General features: G+C 54.9%; 1 protein-coding gene and 1 long non-coding RNA gene across 4 annotated transcripts; one reads left to right on the top strand and one right to left on the bottom strand.

Annotated features, from left to right (window-relative positions):
* Positions 1–405: 405 nt before the first annotated feature.
* LOC120892425 (uncharacterized) lies at positions 406–14907 on the bottom strand. The gene is made up of 6 exons (XM_078022193.1): positions 14893–14907; positions 11267–13504; positions 11066–11162; positions 8845–9002; positions 3024–3175; positions 406–2850 (listed from the first exon to the last, which is right to left on the bottom strand). Exons 1-2 carry the CDS (start codon positions 14905–14907, stop codon positions 12194–12196), a joined length of 1326 nt encoding a protein of 441 aa, XP_077878319.1. The 3' UTR covers positions 406–2850; positions 3024–3175; positions 8845–9002; positions 11066–11162; positions 11267–12193.
* A 602-nt stretch (positions 14908–15509) lies between these two features.
* On the top strand, positions 15510–20370 carry LOC144366601 (uncharacterized). 3 transcript variants are annotated; one of them, XR_013425672.1, is made up of 3 exons: positions 15510–15625; positions 15838–16850; positions 20310–20370. It is a non-coding gene; the product is annotated as an uncharacterized LOC144366601 (long non-coding RNA). The 3 variants fall into 3 exon arrangements; XR_013425671.1 differs by lacking the exon at positions 20310–20370 and adding an exon at positions 19537–19888; XR_013425670.1 differs by lacking the exon at positions 20310–20370 and adding an exon at positions 17085–17489.
* Positions 20371–22665: the final 2295 nt, after the last annotated feature.

Genomic DNA, 22665 nt, shown 5'->3' on the forward strand with positions numbered 1-22665 from the left:
TAGATATCATTGAAAGTGATGCCAGTTTTTCTTGACAAATGCAAGACCAAACATCATTTTGGGTCATTTTTCATTTTGAGAGGGATATTTCTGTGGCTGCAACAGTCTTTGGAGCTGTTAAGAGAATTTCACAGGCTGTGATAACATCAGGATATGTTTCTAATGAATAATTTCTTTAAATATTCTTTTTAGTTGTAGATGGGCACAATACCTTTATTTCATTTATTCATTTTTATGTGGTGCTGAGGATGGATCCCCGTGCCTCACATGTGCTAGGCAAGTGCTCTGCCACTGAGTCACAACCCTGGCCCCATCTGATGAATAACTTTGAAATAAATATTTTAGGAATTGATGATTCATACAGATTAATTTTTCTAAACAGATTTAACTTTTCATACAAATCAGTTTGCTGTAAATCTGGGTTTACTTTCGAGTGTATACAGCAGTATTTTAATGTTTACTGTCGGCATTTCCTGTAACCGGTGGAGGTCACACAAAACCAACAGCAGTTTCACCATCTGTATACAGTTCAGCCTCCTGTTTATGCATTGGATCACTGAGTCTTGAATTCCGAGGGGGATTTAATTTTAAAATAGTCCTCCTCACCAAAGCTCGCCCCATCAAAGGCCCATAGGAAAACGGTGCTCTTTTGAGCTAGCGTGTCCATCTTTCCACTTAGTTTCTATTGGAGATTTGCTTTACAGTGTCATGGCAGGCTTTGAATCCAGAGGTTCTCAACTAGTTGCTGGGTGCCAGTAACTGCCGGGTCGTGAGGTCTGTGAACAGTCCATCTGTGGTGGTTCACTGACGAGGTCTGCCTCCCCCGCTCCTGTCCCAGCCCTCTGATTGGAGAGTTATAACTTCCCAGGTGCCTTGTGACAGGCTCCAGGATGGAAAGGTGAGCGGCCCCTCTATGGTCTGAGAACTGGCCCCATGATGAGCCCCTCTGCTCTACCAGGGTCACCCTCCATCACTGCGAGCACCTGAGTCCTGGCTCCCAGTCCAGCAGTGTCCCCAGGTTCCATAGCACCCCAGACCACCCCAGGCACCTGTCCCTGCCCTCCTGTCCCATCGTCACATACGAAACACAAATTCAAAGATAAAATTAAGAATTTGAAGCTGGTGGCAACCTGGTGTTAAACCCAGAGCAAGACCCTTTGTGAGTGGACCCTGTGTAATGTCTGAGGTCACACAAACTGGAGGACGGCCATAGTCACCTTGAGGGCCAAAACCTGCTGCATGCTCTCCTCGAGCCCATGACCCTGTCAACAATCCAGCGTGGTCATCCCTGGTTTTGAGGTGGGGAACTGAGCACCCCAGAGGTCAGGTAGCTTACCCGAGGTCACCTGCTACTCAGGGGCAGCTGTGTACCGTTGGCCTCCCCTCTGACTCCCAGGTCCCAGGCGTATTAGCCAGGCCCAACCCTGCAGGCGGCAGAGGTAGACAGCAGCCCAGGCTTCTTGCCTCTCAGAGGAAAGAGAGGAGAGAATTCAGGCTTGGTCATAAATGTGAGTAACCAAACCTAGGGCTGCCGGGAGGGGTTTCCTGGGATTTTTAAACTATAGCCCATGACACACGAGGAAACCAACCCAGTGGGCTGAGCCCAGCAGTTTTAAACATGGAATAGAAAAGACAGCCTGTCCGAGGGCACCCTGAAGGGGGGTGAGCACTGTTTGTCTAGGGTTGTGGTGTCAGTTATTGTCCACAGGCTGGGTCACGCCCAACGCATTTCTTACTTGCCTCCTGGTACAGGAAGCCTGAGTAGGGTAGGATGTTGAGCTCCGCTCACTAGGGGGCGCCAGCGGATCCGCCCTGAAGGCAGGGCAGCCTCTGCACAGAGCGTACCCTTTTTGTCCCAGGGCACTCTGGTCCCGTACTGGCCCCCATTACCCTAATGGACTTGGTTTCCTGGGGTCACATTCTCCCAAGGTCTGGGCCTGGAATTATCTGGCCAGTAGGCCCCAGGTGACCTACTGTATTGATTGGGAGTGGCACTTCAGGGAAGGGGCAAGCCCTGCAGCCTGCAGTCTCTGGGTGTGTCCCAGCCTCACCCCAATGCTGCGGTCCTGGTCTAGCTGCTGGATTGGACCCAGGACAGAGGAGAGGCTTAGGGTCCTGTAAATGCCAGTTCACCAGGTGGGGCATGTTATGCCCTGGGCTAGGGGCTTGCAGGCCAGACCAGAGACCCAAATCCACACCTGAGCTCCAGGGTTCACTGTGAATGGAGTCACCTCAGCAGAGCTGCAGCCTGGGTGCCAGGAGACAGTCTGCACAGGCCTGGCGCTCCTGTAGAGCAGCTGTCAGTCACCACATGAAGGTCAGCCTCTGGAGCCCCCCTCACCCTCCACAGGGTGTAGGTGCTGCGTCAGATGCATCTGCTTCAGTCCCCAGCACCCCGCTGGGGGTTGAGATCACCACTTTACAGATCAGAAAACTGAGCCTGGGAAGGAAGTGCCTTGGTCAGTGTCCCCCCTGAGCTACTCAGAGACACTATGGAGCCTGGGCCTCGGTGTGTCTTTTTGACATTCAGACGGGAGACGTCAGACCCCGCTCATTGAACTCCCTGCGGTCAGTGGGAAAAAGCACATGAGGGATGGGCTGGAGGCCCCCCAGGCCTGGAGGTCAGGAGTCAGCCCCAGCCTCCGCCCCCAGGTAGATCCTCACCCCTGCTGCCTGAAGCTCCGCGCTCACGTTCTGGCCCCCACCTCACTAGGAAACCGCCATTCTCTGCTTCCCTTGGTTATTTTTTCAGAAAAGCCCTGGTCTGGGTCCCAGTTGCCTGGAGGTAGCTGCTACTAACCTGCTCTGTGTCCTGAGAGCGCTCTTTCCCCCTCTGGGCATCTATTGTCCCTGTGAAATGAAGGGCTTGAGCTACAGGAGCCTGCAGGTCAGCCAGGTATTTGAAGAGGATTGCCAGATAAAATACAGGATGGCCCAATATATTTGAGTTGCAAATAAACAGTGGATAATTTTAAATCTAAGTATATCCCAAAATGGCATGAGAGAAGTTATCCATGGCTTACCTGAAATTCAGATTTAGCTGGTGTCTGAGATTTTACTTGCTTCGCCTGGCATGCCTGTCCACGGTCTCACTGGGCCATTTGAGTGTTTGTGATTCTTCATCAAGGTTTGCTGGGCATGCTCGACGGCTGGCCGGCAGGACTGGACGCCCAGTCTAGAGGAAGGAAGGGAGAATGACTGACACCAGGGTGGACAGGGAGGGGAGGAGGAAGGAGAGGCAGGTGGGGTACAGGGAAGCTTCAGGAAAGGTGAGGCTAGGCAGGTTCCCTCCTCCCGCCAACGCTGACAGCCATCAGGCCCCTCAGCCAGAGCAGAGCTGGGATTTCACCAGACCCAGCCACGGTGGAAAGGAGCCCGGCCCTGCCCTTGGCACCTCCAGCAAGGAACTGTGCCCACCTGTGAAGGGCTCTGGGTGTGGCAGAACCCCTGACAGGCCAGCCTTCCACCATGTTCTTGTAGCTGCCGCCTGGCGGGCTGGAGGAGCATGCCAGCACTCCTCCACAGGGACCGACCCTCGCCGGACTGCACTCGGGCTTGATGCTCCCTGCTACAGAAATCCCACCAGGCACATCCTGCCCTCTGCCCTCCCCAAACTTTTCTGTTCCCTTGACCTTCCTCACCCAACCCTAGTTCGCTCTGAGCAGCCACATTTTCAGCTAAAACTACATCTCCCAGCCTCCCTCTCAGCTGGAGCAGCCAAGTGCCACCATCTTGGTTCTTGAGAGGCAAAGGAGATGCAACTTGGCACCTTCTAAAACCTCTTTCCAAGGAGGCAGAACAGCTGGCACCACCTTTGGCCCATCCCCTTGCCCCCTGAAGTGGTACTGGAGGTTGAGCAGCCTCACTAGGGACAAAGGCTGTAGGCACAGTGCCACATAATAGGGAAACTGTGGACAGACAGCCGTTGCTCACTGCTGGACTTTTTCCAGTGTGATGAGGCCACAATTTTCAGGCCTCTGCTGCAGGCTGGCAGCCCAGACCCTGGTGTCCACACTCCTGTGCTGTGTAGGAACCACCAGGGCATCCCTCCTGCGCCATCTCATGGCTGCACACCTATTGCACTCCAAAAAGCACCCTTGCGGTATCTAAGACACGGCTGGCACCCTGACCCTCACCCTCCTGCCCTGAGGGCACCCAGGCCAGCCTACCAACTGTGGCACTCACTGCAAGTCCCTGCCCAAGGGCTCTCCTGGGCATCTGCACAGCAACCTGGAAGTCCAAGGAATTAGCCCTCTGGAGGCTCTTCCCCAGCAAAGCCTGGAGGGAGCCGGTGGCTAAATGTGCGGACCCTCTGCTATTGGGTGGGTCCCTCAGATGTGTCCCCTGCACTCATCCCACTGTCCCCAGGGTCTGACTCCAGTTGCTTGGATAACGCACCCTTCCCAGCTGTCTTCCCTTCCCCCTCTTCCCCGTCTGCTTCCTGGAATTGCCTTCCAATAACCCACTTGCCTGCAAACCCCGATCTCAAGGCTGGCTTCTGGGGGTTCCCAACATGGACAATTGATTGTCTTAAAGCATCTTCACCAGACCCTTTGAGGCTGGTGAGAATTGACCATTGTCCTTATAAATTCAGTAGAGAAAAGCGAAGTAAGCCCGAGTCAGACCACAAGAATGGGGGTGGCTCGAACTCAGGGCCCCAGAGGCCAAGGCCAGAGGAGGTTCTGATCCCCCAGTGATTGCCCGGTGCCTGGGAACTCAGAGTAGGAGTGTGCTGTACCCTGAGCGAGGACCAGGGTGGACAACCAGAGCACTGAACTCAAATCTTCCCAGTCAGTGCTGCCCCCATGTGGCCACAGGGGATTACTTCCTGGACAGACATTCTGCCCAGGAGGACACTAGACACAGGTGGAGTCTCTGTTCAAACTCACACACACATGCATGCACACATAGTTTATTCTCTTCTTGGTCAGTACAGCTATGTGACTGTCCTCTGCAAGGCCTTGAGACTTTCCCACCTTCCACCTTGGGGTACCTGGGCAATGCCTGGGGGTCCCATGGGTGCTGAGCTGGGGCTTTGTGCTGCAGAGTTGGGAGGGAGAGCAAGAGCTCTCGCTGCCAAGCATGGTGCATCCCCTCTTCGCCCACTCCTGGGACCTACTGTGTGCTGGGCCACAGAGCTCAGAGGCTCACTCTGCCCACGACTGGGTCTTGAAGGATGGAGCCTCAGCTCCTGGTCCTGCCTGGGAGGCAGCCACACTGGGGCATCACCCGGAGGGCTCCATCACACCAGCAGTCCCTATACTGCCCAGGTGCCCCTGGGAGCTGTGAGAGGAGCCCCAGTCTCACTCCTAGCCCTTGGCATACAGGAGGCGCTCGGAGGTGTCTTCTGGGTGGAAGGAACTGAACCAGGCGGGGAACTGCAGGAGCAGAGAGAAGCTGGAGCTGAGGGGAAGCTGGGCCAGCGAGGCTGCTCTCTGGACGTCACACTGAATGCAGCTGTGACCAGCAGAGGCTTCTGGACACCCCACAGTCCAGATACAGGGTCCAGCACTGGGAAGGGCACTTATGTGACCAGGCCTTACGTGAAGGAGCCCACCCCTTCTGCACCCTCCACGAGCTCCCCAGAGGGGGCAATGCCATGAGATCGGTCCCTAAAAGGGGTCCTGGCATAGAGGCTAGGACTGCGCCTGGGCCGAGGGACCCTCGCCGGGTTATCGTCTTCCCTGTTAGTCCCCTCGCTTTCCCTTTTCCTTTTTGATCCACACAATGTCCCCACCTGTGAAGCAGGTCACCCTACCTGACTAGAATAGTCTCCCTAGGCCATTGAGGGGCTGGGCAGCTGCTGAGCCACCACCCACTTCAGCAGCTTGGACACAGACTCTTGCAAGCAGCCCAAGTCAGAGAGCGTAGCCCTTCCCCGGAACCACACTCCCAGCCACAGGGACGCGGCCCCTCCTCCCCCTCCCCTCCCCTCCCCCTCCCCCTTCCCCTCCCACTCCCCCTCCCACTCCCCCTCCCACTCCTCCTCCCACTCCCCCTGCTCAGGTTGTGAGCTTCTCCCTCCTCCACGATTTCCAGACGCCTCACGTGTTCAGTGGAATATTTTTCAAATTCTCCTAAAAAGCACAGCATCCTGGGTTAGTCAGCTTTTCTTTGCTACGACCAAGATGTCAGACAAGGAAAAGCTAGAGGAGGGAGAAGTTCAGAGCCTCAGTCCCTGCCCTGGCCGACTCCATCGCTCTGGGCCTGAGGCGAGGCGGACCATCATGGCGGAAGGGCTTGGTGGAGGAGAGCTGCTCCACTCGTGGAGACCAGGAAGCAGAGAGAGAGGGAGGATCCAGGGGCGAGGTCTAGTCCCCAAGCCATGCCCCCAGTGACCTACCTCCTCCAGCCTGTGCCACATGCCTACAGTTGACACCCAGTAGAGTAGTCCTTTCAAGTTACTGGTCCCTCCAGGGTCACCCCACTAGCAGGCTGCAGCTCTCGTGGTTGCCCAAAAGCCCCACCTCCAAGCTTTGCTCTCTCTGTTTCCAAAAATGAGCTTCTAGGGGGACGTTTTTAGATCTAAACTGTAACACCTCCATGGCAAAGCTCAGCCCGCCCCGCCCTGGCCCCTGCAGGCAGGTGGCTGTGCAGGCAACTCAGAGACGGATGGGTGGAGGGCCCAGGGGGGCTCCCTGGGGGGGCTCGTGGAGGTCAGCCTGCGGAGGTCTGACTCAGGCCCCCGACACTGGCCACGTAGCATGCAATGTGACGGGTGGCCTCTGGTGTCTTCCCTGTCACGGGCACCCCCTCACGTCCACCTCTCAAAGGACGGCAGCCCCCAGTGCCCTCCTGAGCCCCTGCACCCTGGCCCTAGACCGCCAGCGATCTCCTTTCTGTCTGCTATGGTCAGGATCTGGAGTGTCCCCCAGAGGCCATGTGCTGAGGCCTGGCCACCAGCCTGTGGTGCTGCTGGGAGGTGGAGGAACCCTTAAGAAGCAGGGCCTTGTGGGAGGAAGTTGGGTCACCGGGGCTTGTCCTTGGAGGGGCGGTTGGGACCCTGCCCCCTCCCCTCTCTCTGGCCACCACGAGGTGCACGGGCCTCCTCCACCACATGCTCAGAGCAACACCACCAAATGACCATGCGCTGAACCCCTGAAGTCATGAGCCCCCCAAAACTTTCTTCCTTAAAAGCGGATGATCTCTGGTATTTTGTCACAGTGTGGAGAGCTGACTGACACGCTGTCTCTGTCAAGCTCCCCCTCTGGACACCTCAGGTGGGTAGAATGGTTTCTTCTGCTTATCATGCTTCCGAGTTTCACTAGGGTTGTCCCAAGTGTCAGACTTATTCCTTCTGTGGCCAAGATTTTCCCATGGTATGGACAGGCCACTTTTGCTTGTCTGTTCAGCTGTGTGGACTTCAGGGTTGTTTCCTCCTTTTGGCTATGGTGACTGATACCTCTACAACATTGCCAGTTCATTTGGGTGTCTACCCCGAGCATGGTTGCTAGATCCCAGGGTGACTCTTTCACCTTTTGAGAACCTGACAGACTGTTTTCCAAAGGGGCTGTGCCATTTCACATCCCACCACCAGTGTCTGGGGTGCAGTTTACCACATGCTCACCAGCACTTGTCACCTGTCTTCTTGGCAGGGTTTGGAAGCATGAACAGGAGGAGTAGGACTTCCCGAGAGACAGCAGCCCAGGGAGAGACAGGCGGGAATCACATAGAAGGTGCCGTGGGACCAATAGCATTTGACACTCCTAGGGAGTGAGATGGACGCGGGGAGCTGTGGACACCCGGGACCCCAAATTATCGGTCATCATCATCGTGGATGCCTGGAAACTGCTGATGGTCCAAGTTTGTGTCCTATTAGCTCTTGACCCCTGCAGAGCCGGGGTCCGTGCTATTATGGCCCCATTTCTACACCCCAGGAGACGGAGGCCAGGGCTGGAGGCTCCGCCCACTGGAACAGGGACAGAAAGCTGCAGAGCAGGGTTCAAACTCCAACCCTCAACAGTGACTTGACACGGCCCCTAAGACGTCACCAGGGCCGACTAAGCACAGAGCCACAGGAGTTAGAAGTGTGTGAGGATTCTGGCTGTGGAAAGGCCCAAGGCAGCGTTCCTGGGGCGAGCAACTCCCAGGGCTCACAGACGCCCTGTTCCCCACAGTTGGAATATTCTGCAGTTTCTCCCAGGAACTAGTAGGATGACGGACACATGCTCAGTGCCTGGCTGCTAGGGTACTGTCCTCCGTGAGGAGGCTCTGTGCTAGAGTCTTACCAGCCTCCACCTCGATCTCGGACACTCAGCTTCTGGATATAAAGACCTCTCTCAGACAACACCAGTGTGTCACCAGACCTAAACCTGCCCTCATGACAGTAACGTACACAATGAGCAATATGTAGTAATGACGCCAATGACCTAATGTGACCTATGGGTACAAATAACGCTGGCAGCTCAGACGAGCAGCCCTTTTTACTTTGCCCCTGCACCTTGCTTGCTTCTCTCTCTCTCTCTCTCTCTCTCTCTCTCTCTCTCTCTCTCTCTCTGTCTCTCTCTCACATAAGTGTGGCCCCATGACAGAAACGCACCCCAGTGGTGCCTGGGCTGGGCGAGGAGCGTGGGAGTGACGGCTAATGGGGACAGGCTTCTTGTCAGGTGATGGAAATGCAGGGGTGATTGTGCCTGACTGTGCCACCCTGAGACCCGTTCTCGTGGGAGGACTCATGGCTGTGACCACATCTCAGCTACCCTGGTAAAGAAAGAGTGTGGCCCTCACCTGCCACCTGCGCTCGGCACCCGGACGAGGAAGCCAGGGTGGGGTGAGGAGCTCCGGTTTAGCCTCCCTGCTGCTGTGACTAGAAGACCTGACAAGAACCATTTTAGAGGGGCTCACAGTTTCAGAGGGCTCAGTCCACCGACGGCTGGCTCCCTTTCTTGGGGCTCAAGATGCGGCCGAACATCATGGCAGAGGAGTGTGGTGGAGGGGAGGAGCTCAGGACGTGGTGCCAGGAAACAGAGTAGACCCCAAGGCTCGCCTCCAGGGACCATGTCCTGCAACCACACCCCCTCAGTCACCCTCAGTGATCCCTACCAAAGATTAATGCCTGACTGGGTTCAGGCTCCCATAACCCAGTCATTTCGCCTCTGAACCTTCCTGCGTCATCTCACACGTGAACTTTTGGGGGACACCTCATTTCTAGACCACAGCAAGCACAGAGGTCCTTCCTGGTTGGGGATAGGAGGGGAGGACGAGTTGTGAGCTCGTGCCTGCCTGCATAGATCCCAGGGTGACAAGAGCCATCGAGGCCTGAGCAGGAGGGATGTGAGGCTGACCCCCGCCCTCCAGGCCCCACGCCTCAAAGATGCCCGCCACCAGGCCCCGCAGGCAGCAGCACGGGCTGATAGGACAGGAAGGAAAAGCTCCTGAGAGCCGACTGCTTCTGTCTAGCCGTGGGCCCATTGGAGGGAGGGCGATGCCCACATGCCCCTTTCCATTACTGCAGAGGCCCTGGGAGACTGACCCCTGGTTACAACCTTCTGTCCCAGCACAAGATTTGGCAGATTTTTAAATAAGCCATGGCTCTCTGCAGTGGGTCTTTCACACGGAATAACCACGCATCCCGAGCACCCGATACACTCCACGCAGGGGGAGAGGCGTTGGCCCTCCACTGCCTGCGCTGGCCCTGGACAAGGCATGGCCCCAAATAGCCCATTCCCTGTGTGTTCTTGGCCTGATATTTGTTTTCTCCCCAGGTCAGGCCTGTGCACGGACCACACAGGTACCCCTCTGCAGGCCCGTGTGTGAGCAGCGTATGCATGCCTGTGCACAGGAGTGTGTAGTACGGGTGTACACTGTGGGATGTATGTGTGTAGCCTGTGTGTTGTGTGTTATGTGTAGTTGTTAGTCTGTAAACAAGTCAAGATGGCGCCTGGCAAAATGCCAGAGGGAGTGGTTTGTGAAGTAACGCCAGCGAGCCACTAAGTGTGGAGATTCCTTATTGGTTAACTGCTGTATTGAATTTATGTTAATTAAGATAAGCTGTGTGGACTGTATAAATACCTCTGTTGTCCTACAATAAAATGGCTTCCACTCCAGCTGTATCAATCTACACAAGTTTTTCGTCACCCCCCGCTTAGTTTGCTGCAGCCGGACTACGGCATGTAGTAGTGTGTTTGTGTCCATCGCATGTGTATTTAGTGTGTGTATATGTGTGGTGTGAGGTGAGTAGTGTATGTGTATGTCACATGTCACGTGTGCATGAATGCATGCGACATGAGGTGCACTTGTGTGAGCATGCACACGTGGGTAATGTGTAGTGTGTATTGTGCCATGTGTGCATGCACGCATCTCTGTGTTACTTTCAGTTGCCAGGTTTCTGTTCTTGTGACTAAAAGGCTCAGGGGACACTCTAGTTAAACTGGGCTGACTGGGCTATGCAAAATAACCACACAAGAGACACAAATACCTTTTTTCTTTGGGATCACTGTGACGGCTCCTCTGACCTTAAGGGTCCACAGGAAGAGGGAGATCGAGATCACGTGCTGACCCCTTTTATTGAGGAGAAGCTATTCAAATGAGGCAAGGGGTCAGGTTTCAGGGGGCTGAGTCTATCTTCATGATGTCCACTGTCAGGTTGACTGACACCTGGGTAGGCCACACCCAAGGGCACAGTAAAAGAAGGGGACACACACAAGGCACTTCCATGGAAGATTCTATCCTGAACAGGACAGGGGTTATATTACAAAGGAACAGGTGAGCGTAGCCTCACTCAGGGGCTGTAGCAAGACACACTCATGCATGAGACACCGACCCTCGAACCAAGAAGGGTGGGGAAAGCTCTGCCACATTTCTGTGACTGAGCGCCTCAGCACCCAGCTGGGGAGTGTGACCCAGTCACGTGTAAGGTTGGTCCCCCGCATTCAGTGGTTGTGTGTTGCCTGTTTTGCTGTGTGTGGCGCTGTGTGTAGTGCGCATGTGCCGTGAGTGTTGCCGCAGCCACAGTAACAGGATGATAACCATGAAGTGAAGGCCACCTGCAGTAGCCTCAGGATCCTGAGGAGCCCCCAACCCAGGTCCAGGTCAAGAGTCCTGGAGTGGGCGAGCCAATCCTTACTTGACAGATGAGTGATGGACACAGAGAGGTCTAGTAACTGTGCTATGAAACTCAGCAAGCCGGATGCAGAACCGGAGCTTACATCACATCATTTTGTCTTAAAGGAAGAAAAAAGAAACGTCACTTGTAGTCTGGTGCCTGCCACTGGTCTTTGCATCCTTAGAGGATATTTCTAGCTCCCGAGCATGTCCAATTTTATACCTGTGGTGGGGACTCTGCTCTGTGGGTCCTGTCTCACTGGCATGAGAAACATCTCAATGCAGGGACATTCTTGTATCCCGGCCTTGACCCCTGATTTCCTTCCAGAATTCTGCCGTCTTCCTGGGTCGCTGGCTTCTGGCCCGCTGCCTTGAGGAGCAAGTGCTCGAGGTCCTTCGTCCAGCACCCAGCCAGCCGTCCGCTCCCCTCACCACAACGCCAGCACCTGCTGAGTACAGGGGGCTGGGCCCCGGGGGCTGTGGTCTGGGGGGGCTGTAGCCTCAGTGCCCCAGCGAATACTGGACAGGTGACAGTATCCAGAGCTGGGGCTTCCGTTCCAGGAGGAAATGGGAAGAGGAAGGTGAGTCCATGGAGGAGGTACTGGAAGTCACATAGCAGCGGAGGCCAACAGGGCAGGGAAGAAGGTGGCCAGGGGCAGAGGGGACCAGTGATGGCTTCCCTGGTGACATTACAGGAGACCAGCACAGAGTGCCCATGGCGTGGACTATGGCACCCCGGGGCCCCATGGCCAGGTGCTGGGAGCAGCTGAGAAGTCATGGCTGTGAGGGCCTAAGGGACGCTGGGTGGCCAACATGCTGACCAGGAGGCCCATTGCCAGCAGGGAGGTTGAGAGTGGAGTGGAGGCCACCTGAGGCTGGGGCCGGGGAGAGCTGGCTCAGTCCCATGGTGGACATGCTACAGCATGCCACTGCACAGAGGGACTCAGGCCAACAACATCCTGCGAACCCCAACACGCCCAGGAGAGGGGGCAGGTGCTCACACAGAGAGTGGCAGACGCTTCTAGGGAGGGAGCACTGCACCCCAGACCCACAGCCATCAGCCACCAGGCCATGCTGAAAAGGCACAGACCACAGGCGCTCCAGGAACACCCCTCCCAACAGCACCTGCCTAGGACCCCAGGCCCTGTCCTCAGCATGCCACAGAGCGACCCGCAGGCCACCTGGGGACGGACCCTCTGCCCAGGAGAGCAACAGGCTGCAGATCACACCTGTGAGGAGTGACACCTGTGACCACTGTGAGTGTGACCAGTGACCATTGTGAGGGGTATCCCTGAGAGGTGAGCCCCTGTGAGGTGGGTCCCTGTGAGGTGCGTCCCTGTGAAGTAGGTTCCTGTGGTATGTGTCCCTGTGGTGTGTGTCCCTGTGGTATGTGTCCCTGTGAGGTGTGTCCCTGTGGTGTGTGTCCCTGTGAGGTGGGTCCCTGTGAGGTGGGTCCCTGTAGTATGTGTTCCTGTGAGGTGGGTCCCTGTGGTGTGTGTCCCTGTGGTGTGTGTCTCTGTGATGTGTGTCCCTGTGGTGTGTGTCCCTGTGGAGTGTGTCCCTGTGGTGTGTGTCCCTGTGGTATGTGTTCCTGTGGTGTGTGTCCCTGTGAGGTGGGTCCCTGTGAGGTGTGTCCCTGTGAGGTGGGTCCCTGTGAGGTGGGTCCCTGTGAGGTGGGTCCCTGTGGTGTGTGTCCCTGTGAGGTGGGTCCCTGTGAGGTGGGTCCCTGTGGTGTGTGTCCCTGAAGTATTTGTCCCTGTGAGGTGGGTCCCTGAGGTATGTGTCTCTGTGAGGTGTGTCCCTGTGAGGTGGGTCCCTGTGAGGTGTGTCTCTGTAGTGTGTGTCCCTGTGAGGTGAGTCCCTGTGAGGTGAGTCCCTGTGAAGTAGGTTCCTGTGGTGTGTATCCCTGTGGTGTGTGTCCCTGTGAGGTGTGTCCCTGTGAGGTGTGTCCCTGTAAGGTGGGTCCCTGTGGTATGTGTCCCTGTGGTATGTGTCCTTGTAAGGTGTGTCCCCGAGGTATGTGTCCCTGTGAGGTGTGTCCCTGTAAGGTGGGTCCCTGTGAGGTGTGTCCCTGTGGTGTGTGTCTCTGTGAGGTGTGTCCCTGTGAGGTGGGTCCCTGTGAGGTGTGTCCCTGTGGTATGTGTCCCTGTGGTGTGTGTCCCTGTGGTATGTGTCCCTGTGAGATGTGTCCCTGTGATGTGGGTCCCTGTGGTGTGTGTCTCTGTGAGGTGTGTCCCTGTGGAGTGTGTCCCTGTGAGGTGGGTCCCTGTGGTATGTGTCCCTGTGAGGTGGGTCCCTGTGGTATGTGTCCCTGTAAGGTGGGTCCCTGTGAGGTAGGTCCCTGTAAGGTGGGTCCCTGTGAGGTGTGTCCCTGTGGTGTGGGTCCCTGTGGTGTGTGTCCCTGTGGTGTGGGTCCCTGTGAGGTGTGTTCCCATGGCCGCTGTGTGCTGCTCCCCACCGCCTGCTAAGGCCTCCCACAACCTGGCCCGTGGCACACCCAGCCTTACCCACCCTCTCTGCCCACAGTGGGCGCGCCCTGCTGCCTTTCTTCCTGCCCCCCGACCCTACACAGGGCTGCAAGGCCTCTGCACCCCGCTTTCCCCATCCCACACCCCTGGGGCTTCTGTGATGAAATCCCACTCTTACTGAGGTTAGGCTGTGTGTCCCTGTCGGGTAGGTGTCCTATGAGGTGTGTCCCTGTCACTCAGTCTTGCCCCTGGCAGAGCTGAGCTCCATGGGAACTTGTCCAGGGAACATGGGAAGGGAGGCCACCCTGAGAGGCGCTGGGGCCACGACCCAGCAGTGCAGGCTCCCAGTCCAGGTGTGTTAGTGTCCTAGGGCCTCTGTGACCAATCCCCACCAACTCGGGGGTCACAAATAACAAAAATTTATTTCTCTCACAATCCTAGACCTCAAAGTCCAAAACCTGTCTTCCGGGGCCAGGAGACAGGAGTCGGTGGGGCTGAGCTCCCTCCCTCCCTGCCTCTCCAAGTAAGTAAGGCAGCAATCCCGCCCAGCCATCCAGAAGGCACCTCTGGGAGGGTTCCAGCCCAGCACCCCAGGGGCACCCGTCTCCTCTCCAGGCCCTGGCCCTCAGCTTCACTTCCTGGAGACCCTGGTCCTGACGGAGAACAAAGGAGGTGGGTTTGAAAAAGCTGGTCTCAGAAAAGGGCTCAGCCTGATTTGGGGACTCACTAAGCCTCCTCTGGCCACAAGCACACTCTCAGGGGGCTCTGTGCTGTCAGCTGGAGGGTCAGTGCCCAACTCGGGAGGTCCCACGTCAGCTGAGGTCCACGAATCTCCACACGTCCACAGGAAACGCAGGCGCCTCCACACCCTTCAGCACCTGGCCAGGTGTGGCAGCAAGGAGAGAGAGAAACAAGGAGAAGAAAAGCGAGTCATTTTCCAGTGTGGCGGGTTATGAGTGACATATTCTTAAAAGCGCATATCATGATCATCACGGTTATATTTGCATAGAGCAGAGTTTTTTAAATTGCCATGTTTTAAATAAGTAAGTAGCACATTTTATTTGTTTGTTTGTTTAAAAACAAGGCTGAGTTTGAGTGGCTTTTCCCTGCAACAGGCCAGGTTTTTGCATAATAACTTATAATCACAAAATAAGGAGATGGCCACGGGGCCTCAGCACCAATGAAGAACTAAGCCAGATGCGAAGGTCTCTGCTAGGCTCTGACAAATGGCACTTTAAGGGAGAGAAACATGACAGGGGATGACAGGTGTTTCTAGGAGCACCAGTCAGCACAGCAGCTCTTGGGCTGCCTAGCCCACACCCTGACCACCCTGGGGAAGGCCAAGGTCTCAGGGCACACACTGCTCAGCCCTGGTACTCACAGACCTGGCACTCATGATGAGGACAGAGGCCTTGCCACTCCTTCAGAACCAGCAGACACCAGCCATGCCTGGTGGTTCTGATAGGTTGCACCTACAGTTTCCAATGGGTGGTCTTTATCACCAGGCACTTGACAGAAAGCAGATGTTGAGCAGAAACCCAGTAAGTACCATGGGGCTGCCTCTGGATCAACTTGGCCCTCTGCCTGTTCTTGTAAATAAAGCTTTATCAGCACAAGTCATGCCCCTTTTTTATACATTTTCTGTGGCCACTTTCCTGCTATAGCCACAGCTTTAAGTGGTTGTGACAGAGGCTCTGTGGTTCATAAAACCTAAGTTCATATGGGGCTGGGGATGTGGCTCAAGCGGTAGCATGCTCGCCTGGCATGCGTGCGGCCCGGGTTCGATCCTCAGCACAACATACCAACAAAGATGTTGTGTCCGCCGAGAACTAAAAAAAAATAAATATTAAAAATTCTCTATCTTTCTCCTCTCTCACTCTCTCTTTAAAAAAAAAAAAAAACCTAAGTTATTTGCCATCCATCCCTTAATGGGAAAGGTTGGCTGACCTCTGCTTGGTATGATGGTAGGATAGGGGCTGTGCCCAGAACAAAGGGAGGGTGCCAAGCATGAACTTTTGCCTCGGACCAGGCACTGGGTGCCACCCTGTCTATGGTGTCACTCATTAATCCACACCAAATGTGAAGAGAAGGTCTATGACAGCTCCATTTTCCAGGTGAGAAAACCAAGCAGAGAGCACTTTAGGGATTTGTGCAGGGCCACAGCGTCGGTACATGGCAGAGCCAGGATTCAGACCCAGGCATTCAGGAGCAGTCACCCGTGGGGCCAGAGACTGGCTCCTGAACCTGCCAGCATGTGCCCCTCAGAGGGGACTGGAGCCAGAGTGGCTGGTGGCAGCTGAGAGTCTAAATGTAAAATGTGCTGCAGGCAGGTGCTGTGACTGATGAGAGTTCCCAAAAGGAAGAAAAGAAAAGCAAACGGCCCTCCATGGTGAAGATGCTTGATTAACGGGGTTCTCTTCTTTGCCTGTGACTGGGACTCCCCAGAGCCAGGCCCTGAGACATGGATTTTGCTGTAAATGATTTGTTTGGACACTGATCCCAGGAAGCTCGTGGGGGCAGTGGGAGGTAAGGCTAGCTGTTGGCAACCTCTCAGGCATGTGGGGAGGGCCTGGGGTACCCATCCTCCAACTCCAGGTGCTTGCTCACAGAGGCTCAGCTGGGAGTCCCCGGCCCAGGCTGACCAGAGCCCAAGGCGGTGCTCTGGGGCTGCAGCAGGACGTTGGTGCATGGAGCATTGAGTACCGCGGGGCTGCAGCCAGTCAGTGTGGCCCCTGTGCCCGCAGCACGAGCTGCCCACGGCTGGTCACAGATGCAGATCCTGAGCCCTGCCACATCATAAGCTGCCTGTTAAAAGCCCATGGAGATTGTCTGCATGTGGTTGTTGGAGCAGGAGCTGTCTCAAGTTGCAGATTCCTCTCTCTTTTCCAAAAGGTAACCACGGCCCCAGCCGCACCTGGTGTTCTCTGATTCCACCAAAAGCTGCCGTCTGTCTTGAACATGTTCAGGGTGGGTCCTGATCTTGGTGGAGGAGGAACACTGGAAGCCAGCTCTCTGGGGCCAGGGGGATGAGGATTCAATCGAAGCCACCTGACATATGCGGACTCTGAGGCGGTGACTCTCACCCACCAGGTTCCAGACAACTCTCTTCTCTGCAAACACCTTGGAGCCCCAGGCCTGCGGGGGAGAGGCTGTATCTGCCTGGCAACCCCACTCTCCACACAGTGCCTTGTGGGCTGCTCACCTCCACAGGAAGGCCCAAGAGGCCTCAGAGCCCTGGTGGGCCTGCAGCTACCGGATGTAGCTCTGCTTGTCCTCCTTGGGCTGCTAAATGTACTTCTGGAAGAAAGGGACAGAGATTCTGAGGGTCCCCTGACCTGGGTGAGTGTTCTCTTGTCCAGTTCCCTAGAGTTCTTTAGGTGGTCTCAGGAGGCTTCTGCTCACACATTTCCAGGGGTAGGGGCCTCACTACTTCATAGCAAGTTTATTCTTTGTTTAAATAGCCTGCAACTTCCACCCTGCTGGGGTGGTCTGAGGGCTGCAGGGAAGGTGTCCCTGCAGGGACATTAGACTTTCATTATCTTGCATGCAAACATGAGCACTTTCCCTGTGCAGGGTCCTGGACTGGATATGGCGACATAGAGACACAGCAAACCCTGCCAGGCCCAGGGACGCTCACCAGCTGCCCCAGCTGCTCTGTGTTCCTCTACAGCGGCAGCTCTCTCCTTCCTCCCCAGGCAGATCCTGCCTCTCTTTCAGGCACCACAGATCACCTTCATCCTCAGATGGGTCAGGAGCTTCCTGGATTCCCCTGGCCAGGAATTCTTCCCTTGGGGCCAGACACCAGCACCTTGGATTGCTTGTGTCCACACGGGGGCTCTCCACCCCCTGGACTGCAAGTTCCTTGAGGGCCGTGGTGCTGAGACACTGATGGGTGGCTGTTGGAAAACTCAGAAATCTGGGGTGGGGAGGTCTCCCTAAGAGTACTTGTCAGGTAATTAAAACTCAGCAATTACTTCATGCCATTGGTAGTTTGATATAACCAATCAGACTATTGAGTGTACTTTGTTTAAAAAGCACCAGTGGGATGGCAGGTCCTGGTAAGCTGTGGTGCTGACAGTTCCTCAGACCACCTCTCTTTGGGCTCCTGGACTCTTGCCCACTGGCCTCTGGCCTCTTCCTGCAGAGACTCACATGGCCAAGTGGACGGCAGACGATGGTGCAGGGCACAGCTTTTAAGACTGGACTTCAGAGGAACCCTAGGCATTCAGGAGGCGGGCTGGAGGGAGGATGTCTGGAAGTGAAAGCAGTCACTCCTAAGCCCTGGGTTGGAGGTTTTACATCCCATTGCATAAGAGCTGCCTAGGCTCTGCAACCACCCTGCTCATTTGCAAAGCCAGTGTGATTTGGTGTCTGCCAGGCAGACTGCAATGGAGGGGCTTGGGCGCTGTACTGGGTGAGACTAACTGCCCTCTCCCAGCCGTAGCACAGCGGCTTTGCTTTGGTCTGTTTCACATTTTAGCATGTGCGTGCTGGGCATACTCCCCTGTTCCCCTTGTTTCCTTCCAGATGGAAGGAGTGCCCTCAGCTTTCCCTCCTGGCCTCATGTGCCACCCTCCCCTCCACCCCAGAGAAGGGGCCCATCTGAGTGACAAACCTGGGAAGGGCAACTAGAAATCCTCAACAGTGTCCCTCCCTTCCTTCTCTACCCTGAGATCTGCTGCCTGGCAGAGAGCCAAGGCTCAGGACTGCTCTTGGCAATGTGGCCAGGGCCTGCCCTGCTCAGGACAGCCGAGTTGTCCAACCTGGCCCTCTGCCAGCAGCTGGTACCTGATCCAAAGCCATCCTCCACCTAGGTTTTTGAGAATAAAACTGGCATTTTAATCAGACTGGCTATTGGATAGTTCCCAATTTGTTGCAAACAGGGTTGGGAGAAAAGGCGTGTTATGGATTGATTCCCCTACTTTGCAATCAAGAAGAGGTTCCATGACCAAAGTTAAAACTGCAGAAGTTTAAAGAAGCTCATCTAAGGCTCACTGCATTTGACCAAAGGAAGGACACTCTAGAGGCAGGGCACTGTACTGCCTTGGGACAGAGGCATGCCTAGAAGGGGCACTGGAGGGCTGCTTGGAGGAGGTGACACTGGAACAGGCAGGGTTTGATGAGAAGGTGGAAGGGTGAGGGTGTTGGGAATGACATTGGTCAATGACACGTGTTTCCTGGTAAAAGGGCTTGGAATGCACCCCCTAAGAGGATGCCTGCAGCAGGTGAGCAGGTGCTCTGTGACAAGGGAATCTTGTCAACTAATTCCCTTGGTGGAATTAGTTGGAGAGATGCTGCTGGCTAGTGCTCACACCCTGGGACCTTTGTGCCCATTAGTCCCTTGTCTCTCCCTGTCATCCCCATCCCAAGATAGTGGGGACATTGTCTCTCTTGCTTTCAGTTGTGTCCTCAGCATCTAGAACAGTGTGCAGAGGCCCCCACAATAGTTTCTTTAAGTGAACCAAACTACATCTGATGTACCTGAGAGTGCCGCAGGGAAGAATCTATTTATTTTGGTCTGTTCTGGAATCTCCTGCACTTATGTGACAACTCAGCTATGTTCCATGGACCGTCCATTCTGCCTAACCCGTTTAGGAGGAGCTGGTCATTGATTGCAGGGCTGGGGTGGGAAGCCCCACACGTCTGCATTCCAGAAAGCTCTCTCCGGCTCCAGGGTGAAGAGGGCCTAGGAGGGATGGTCCCTGCTCAAGGGTGCAGGCTGCTGGGGCCACTCTGCAGACGGGGACTCCCCCCACCAGGGGAGTGAGACTCACTCACTTTTTCGCTCCCGATAGCTGTGCCCACTGAGTGTCCACTGTTTTCGTTATTCTGTAAAAGGCAGGCTGAGATGTTGGGCCTGCAGCCGGCCCCTTTGTATTTAGGAACATCTCATATCTGTGCCTAGGAGCACCTGCTGCCCTGAGAGCAGCACCCAGAGGGGTCAACAGCCTGGGTCAGTTATTTCCACTCTGTGGTTTTCATAAGAATAAGTCACAATTTGACCCATATTTTTCAATTTAACCAGAAAAATGGAGGTTAATTTAAGGAAAGAAAATACTGCTGTGGTCAGTTCACCCAGAGTCCAAGGAAAGGCCAAAATCCAGAAGAGGGCTCCCAGGGGCAGGAGTTGTGCACAGGTGGGTGGCCGTGTGAGACAAGGCATATGTTCCCATTCCTATTCCCCCAGGTCCTGGCCGTGACGCCCCCTGCTGGCAGGCCAGTGCTCCACCCACCCTCCCCATTAGGAAGGCCACAGTGGCAGGGAGAGTGAGAAAGGCTTCAGCTGGAACACTCCCGTGATTTAGAGGAATGTGAAGAAAAGACCTTAACTTTAGAATTGTGTGTGTCCTGTGCATAGAAACCTATACAAACTTCCAAAGGAACAGGAGCAGGTCACAGGGAAGGGGTATGAGCCTTGACAGAGGTCAGCCAGCTTGCCAGGGCCACAGTGCACCTGTGCCTTCAAGCCCCGAATGGGAACCAGACCTTCTATTCCCAAACCTCCCCCTTTCCTGCCCACCACCACACCCAGTTCATACAGAACTATAGCTCAAAGAACCAGACAACCCACCCTGCTCCCCCTGTAGTGTGGGCCTCCTCAAGGGCCTGAAATGAAGAGAGGAAGGCTGAGATGAGATGGTGGCCTGGTCCTCACGGGAAGACCTGAATGGACTCTCACTTTGGGCCAGCATAATCTCCCTGCATCTTACTCTGTGGTCGGTGCACGGGAAGTGGGCAGGACCCCTGGGGGTTTCTTTCCCAGCCTTTGCGCCAGCCCCCTTTCCCTTTCTGAAACAGAATTCCACAGAGGAAGACCGTCAGTGATGGCTTAGCATATCTGAATCCCAGCCGACAACTGTGATGGGGACCACCAACAGGGGCCTCTCGCCCCATACAGGCCTCTCACCTCCTAGCAACTCTGCAGAGCACCAGTGATCGTCCACTTGAGGGGAGACTGGGCAGCTCCATGGTCACCTGCAGGTGTGGAAGTCAGGACCTTCCCTCCTGTCCAAGCTGCAGGATGCAAGGTGTAAGTTGCTGGGTTCACAGTGGGACGGGACCTGGCTGCGGTGCTGGGGTGCAGCAGGCAGAGGGCTGACTTCTGAGCTTGACAGATGCCAACCCTGGGTTCCTGTACCAGCCCTGCTCCCACCTGTGGAATTTGGCAAATTATTAGTAGCCCATGCCTCAGTCTTGCAATCATAAATGAGGATCGCAGTTGTCACTACCTCGTGGGTTGTAGTGAGCATTGACTGTGACAAATTTTGTGCAGTCCTGAGAACAGAGCCAGGCCCCAGTAAGTGCTTAGTCAGTATGGGATGTTACGACACAGGCCCTTCCTGCACTGAGCCAGTTCTCAGGAAGAAATCCAAGCTGCAAGTACATTTCATTTATGGACTTACCAAGTATTAGAGCCCTCACTGTGGTCAAGTCCCCATGGATGGCTGGAGGCTAGACACAGGCCCTGCCTTCCAGTGGCTCATTATCTGATGGAGAAGGCAGACAACATATCAAAAATTGCAACAATTCACTATAGGGGTTGGGAGTTACAGAAAAACAGCCCAGATGTCCCTGTCTCAGGTCTCAGTTTCATATTCTCCTAAACCAAACATGCATGCAGCAAAAATGGTGGAGATAATCAAAGTATGGCCTTAGAACCCCCAACTCAACCATATCAGCTTCTGGGTTTCCAAGTTCCCTCGCCAACTTGCCTACTTGGGCTTTCTGGGCAGGAGACACAGTAAGCCTTAGGTCCAGCAGGTGGGGGGAGTGGTGCTGCAACTGCCAGGTCACATGTGCAGGAGCCCCAGGACAGAGGTGGGCTGGCCACATGCAGGTTAGGCAGGGTCAGGGCATTAAGGAGCAGGTGGCAAAGCCCAGATAGTGACGTTGTATGTTAACAAGATAATGCTGCAGAGGGAGCCAGGTGGCAAGCACAAAGTAGTGCTCCATGAATGACATCCTCACTGGCAGCTCCCGGAATCTGCAAAGGACACTTTCAGCACCCTGGAGAGCTCCCCTGCCGCTGGGTCCAGTCTCATTACTGCTCACCACTGGGGGCCATGGCCATCTCTACCAGGGGCTCTCAGATGCACAGGTCCCAAATCTGTGCCTTTGTTTTAGTAACTATGGTTTCTGGGTAAACTAAGAAACCACATGCCCCACTTGAAGCAGATCACCATTCCATCCCACAGGAAGGGACAAAAGATGGTGTGCCATGGCCATTAAGTGGCACTGCCAAGCCTGGAAGCACACTTAGGACTTCTGTTAGAGCTAGAGCCCTCCAAAGGAGACCCCAAACCGCCTGGGGTCAGGCAGGACATGGGCCAGGTCAGCTTGGCCCCTGTTAGGTGGCCACCGTGTCCTCTTTTCCTACTTAGCTCCTCTGCTGTAGCACCAGAGAAGCGTTTTGTTTTGTGTAACCAGAGGGAATATTTTAATACATTTTACTTTAATTCTCCATATTCTAGTATTTTAAGTAAAAAAAAAATCAAAATAAATGTGCTTATCAAGTTAAGGCCATCCTTAGCCCTTTGTTTTAGCTTCCTTATTAAAATAAAAATCCTTCTGAGTGGTTTCTTAGTTTACCCAGAAACCATAGTTACTGAGACAAAGGCTCTTGGGCAGGCTGCTGGGATATTTTTCTCAGAGGCTTTTTGTTCTTGTTGAATTTCTCCTGCAGGATTTATGCTAAATTGCCTCTGCCCTAAATAGAGCCACACAGAGGGCTCTGCGTCAGCAAGTGCGCCACCACGCGGACAGCACTGCCTAGCGAGGACCTCGGCTACAAGAAACAGGAAAGTGACAGAGCCCGAGAGGCTGTTGTTCTTGTTTGTTTTTAAGAATGGAGCTAACAGCGCTGCAGAAAATCAACTGATGGACAAAAACTGAAGAGGAAAAAGAGTCCATCCAGTAAGGTCTCCATGGGCACAGACCTTCTATGCTCAAATCACAGGGGACAGTGACTTTTAGATCATTGGCTTTTCAGGCAGGATTTTGTTTCACAGAGAACCCTGCTCCGCCACTCTCTGCACCTGTTGCCTGGGGAAGGTCACTAGACCTGTCTGAGTCGGCCTCCATCTGTGAGGTGGGCCTGGCCCATGGTGAAGATCACACAGGGAGGATCAGGCAAAGGGGACGGCGCCATTACTTA

The sequence above is a fragment of the Ictidomys tridecemlineatus genome, chromosome 9, assembly GCF_052094955.1.
Source record: "Ictidomys tridecemlineatus isolate mIctTri1 chromosome 9, mIctTri1.hap1, whole genome shotgun sequence".
In the NCBI taxonomy this organism is placed as follows: domain Eukaryota; kingdom Metazoa; phylum Chordata; class Mammalia; order Rodentia; family Sciuridae; genus Ictidomys; species Ictidomys tridecemlineatus.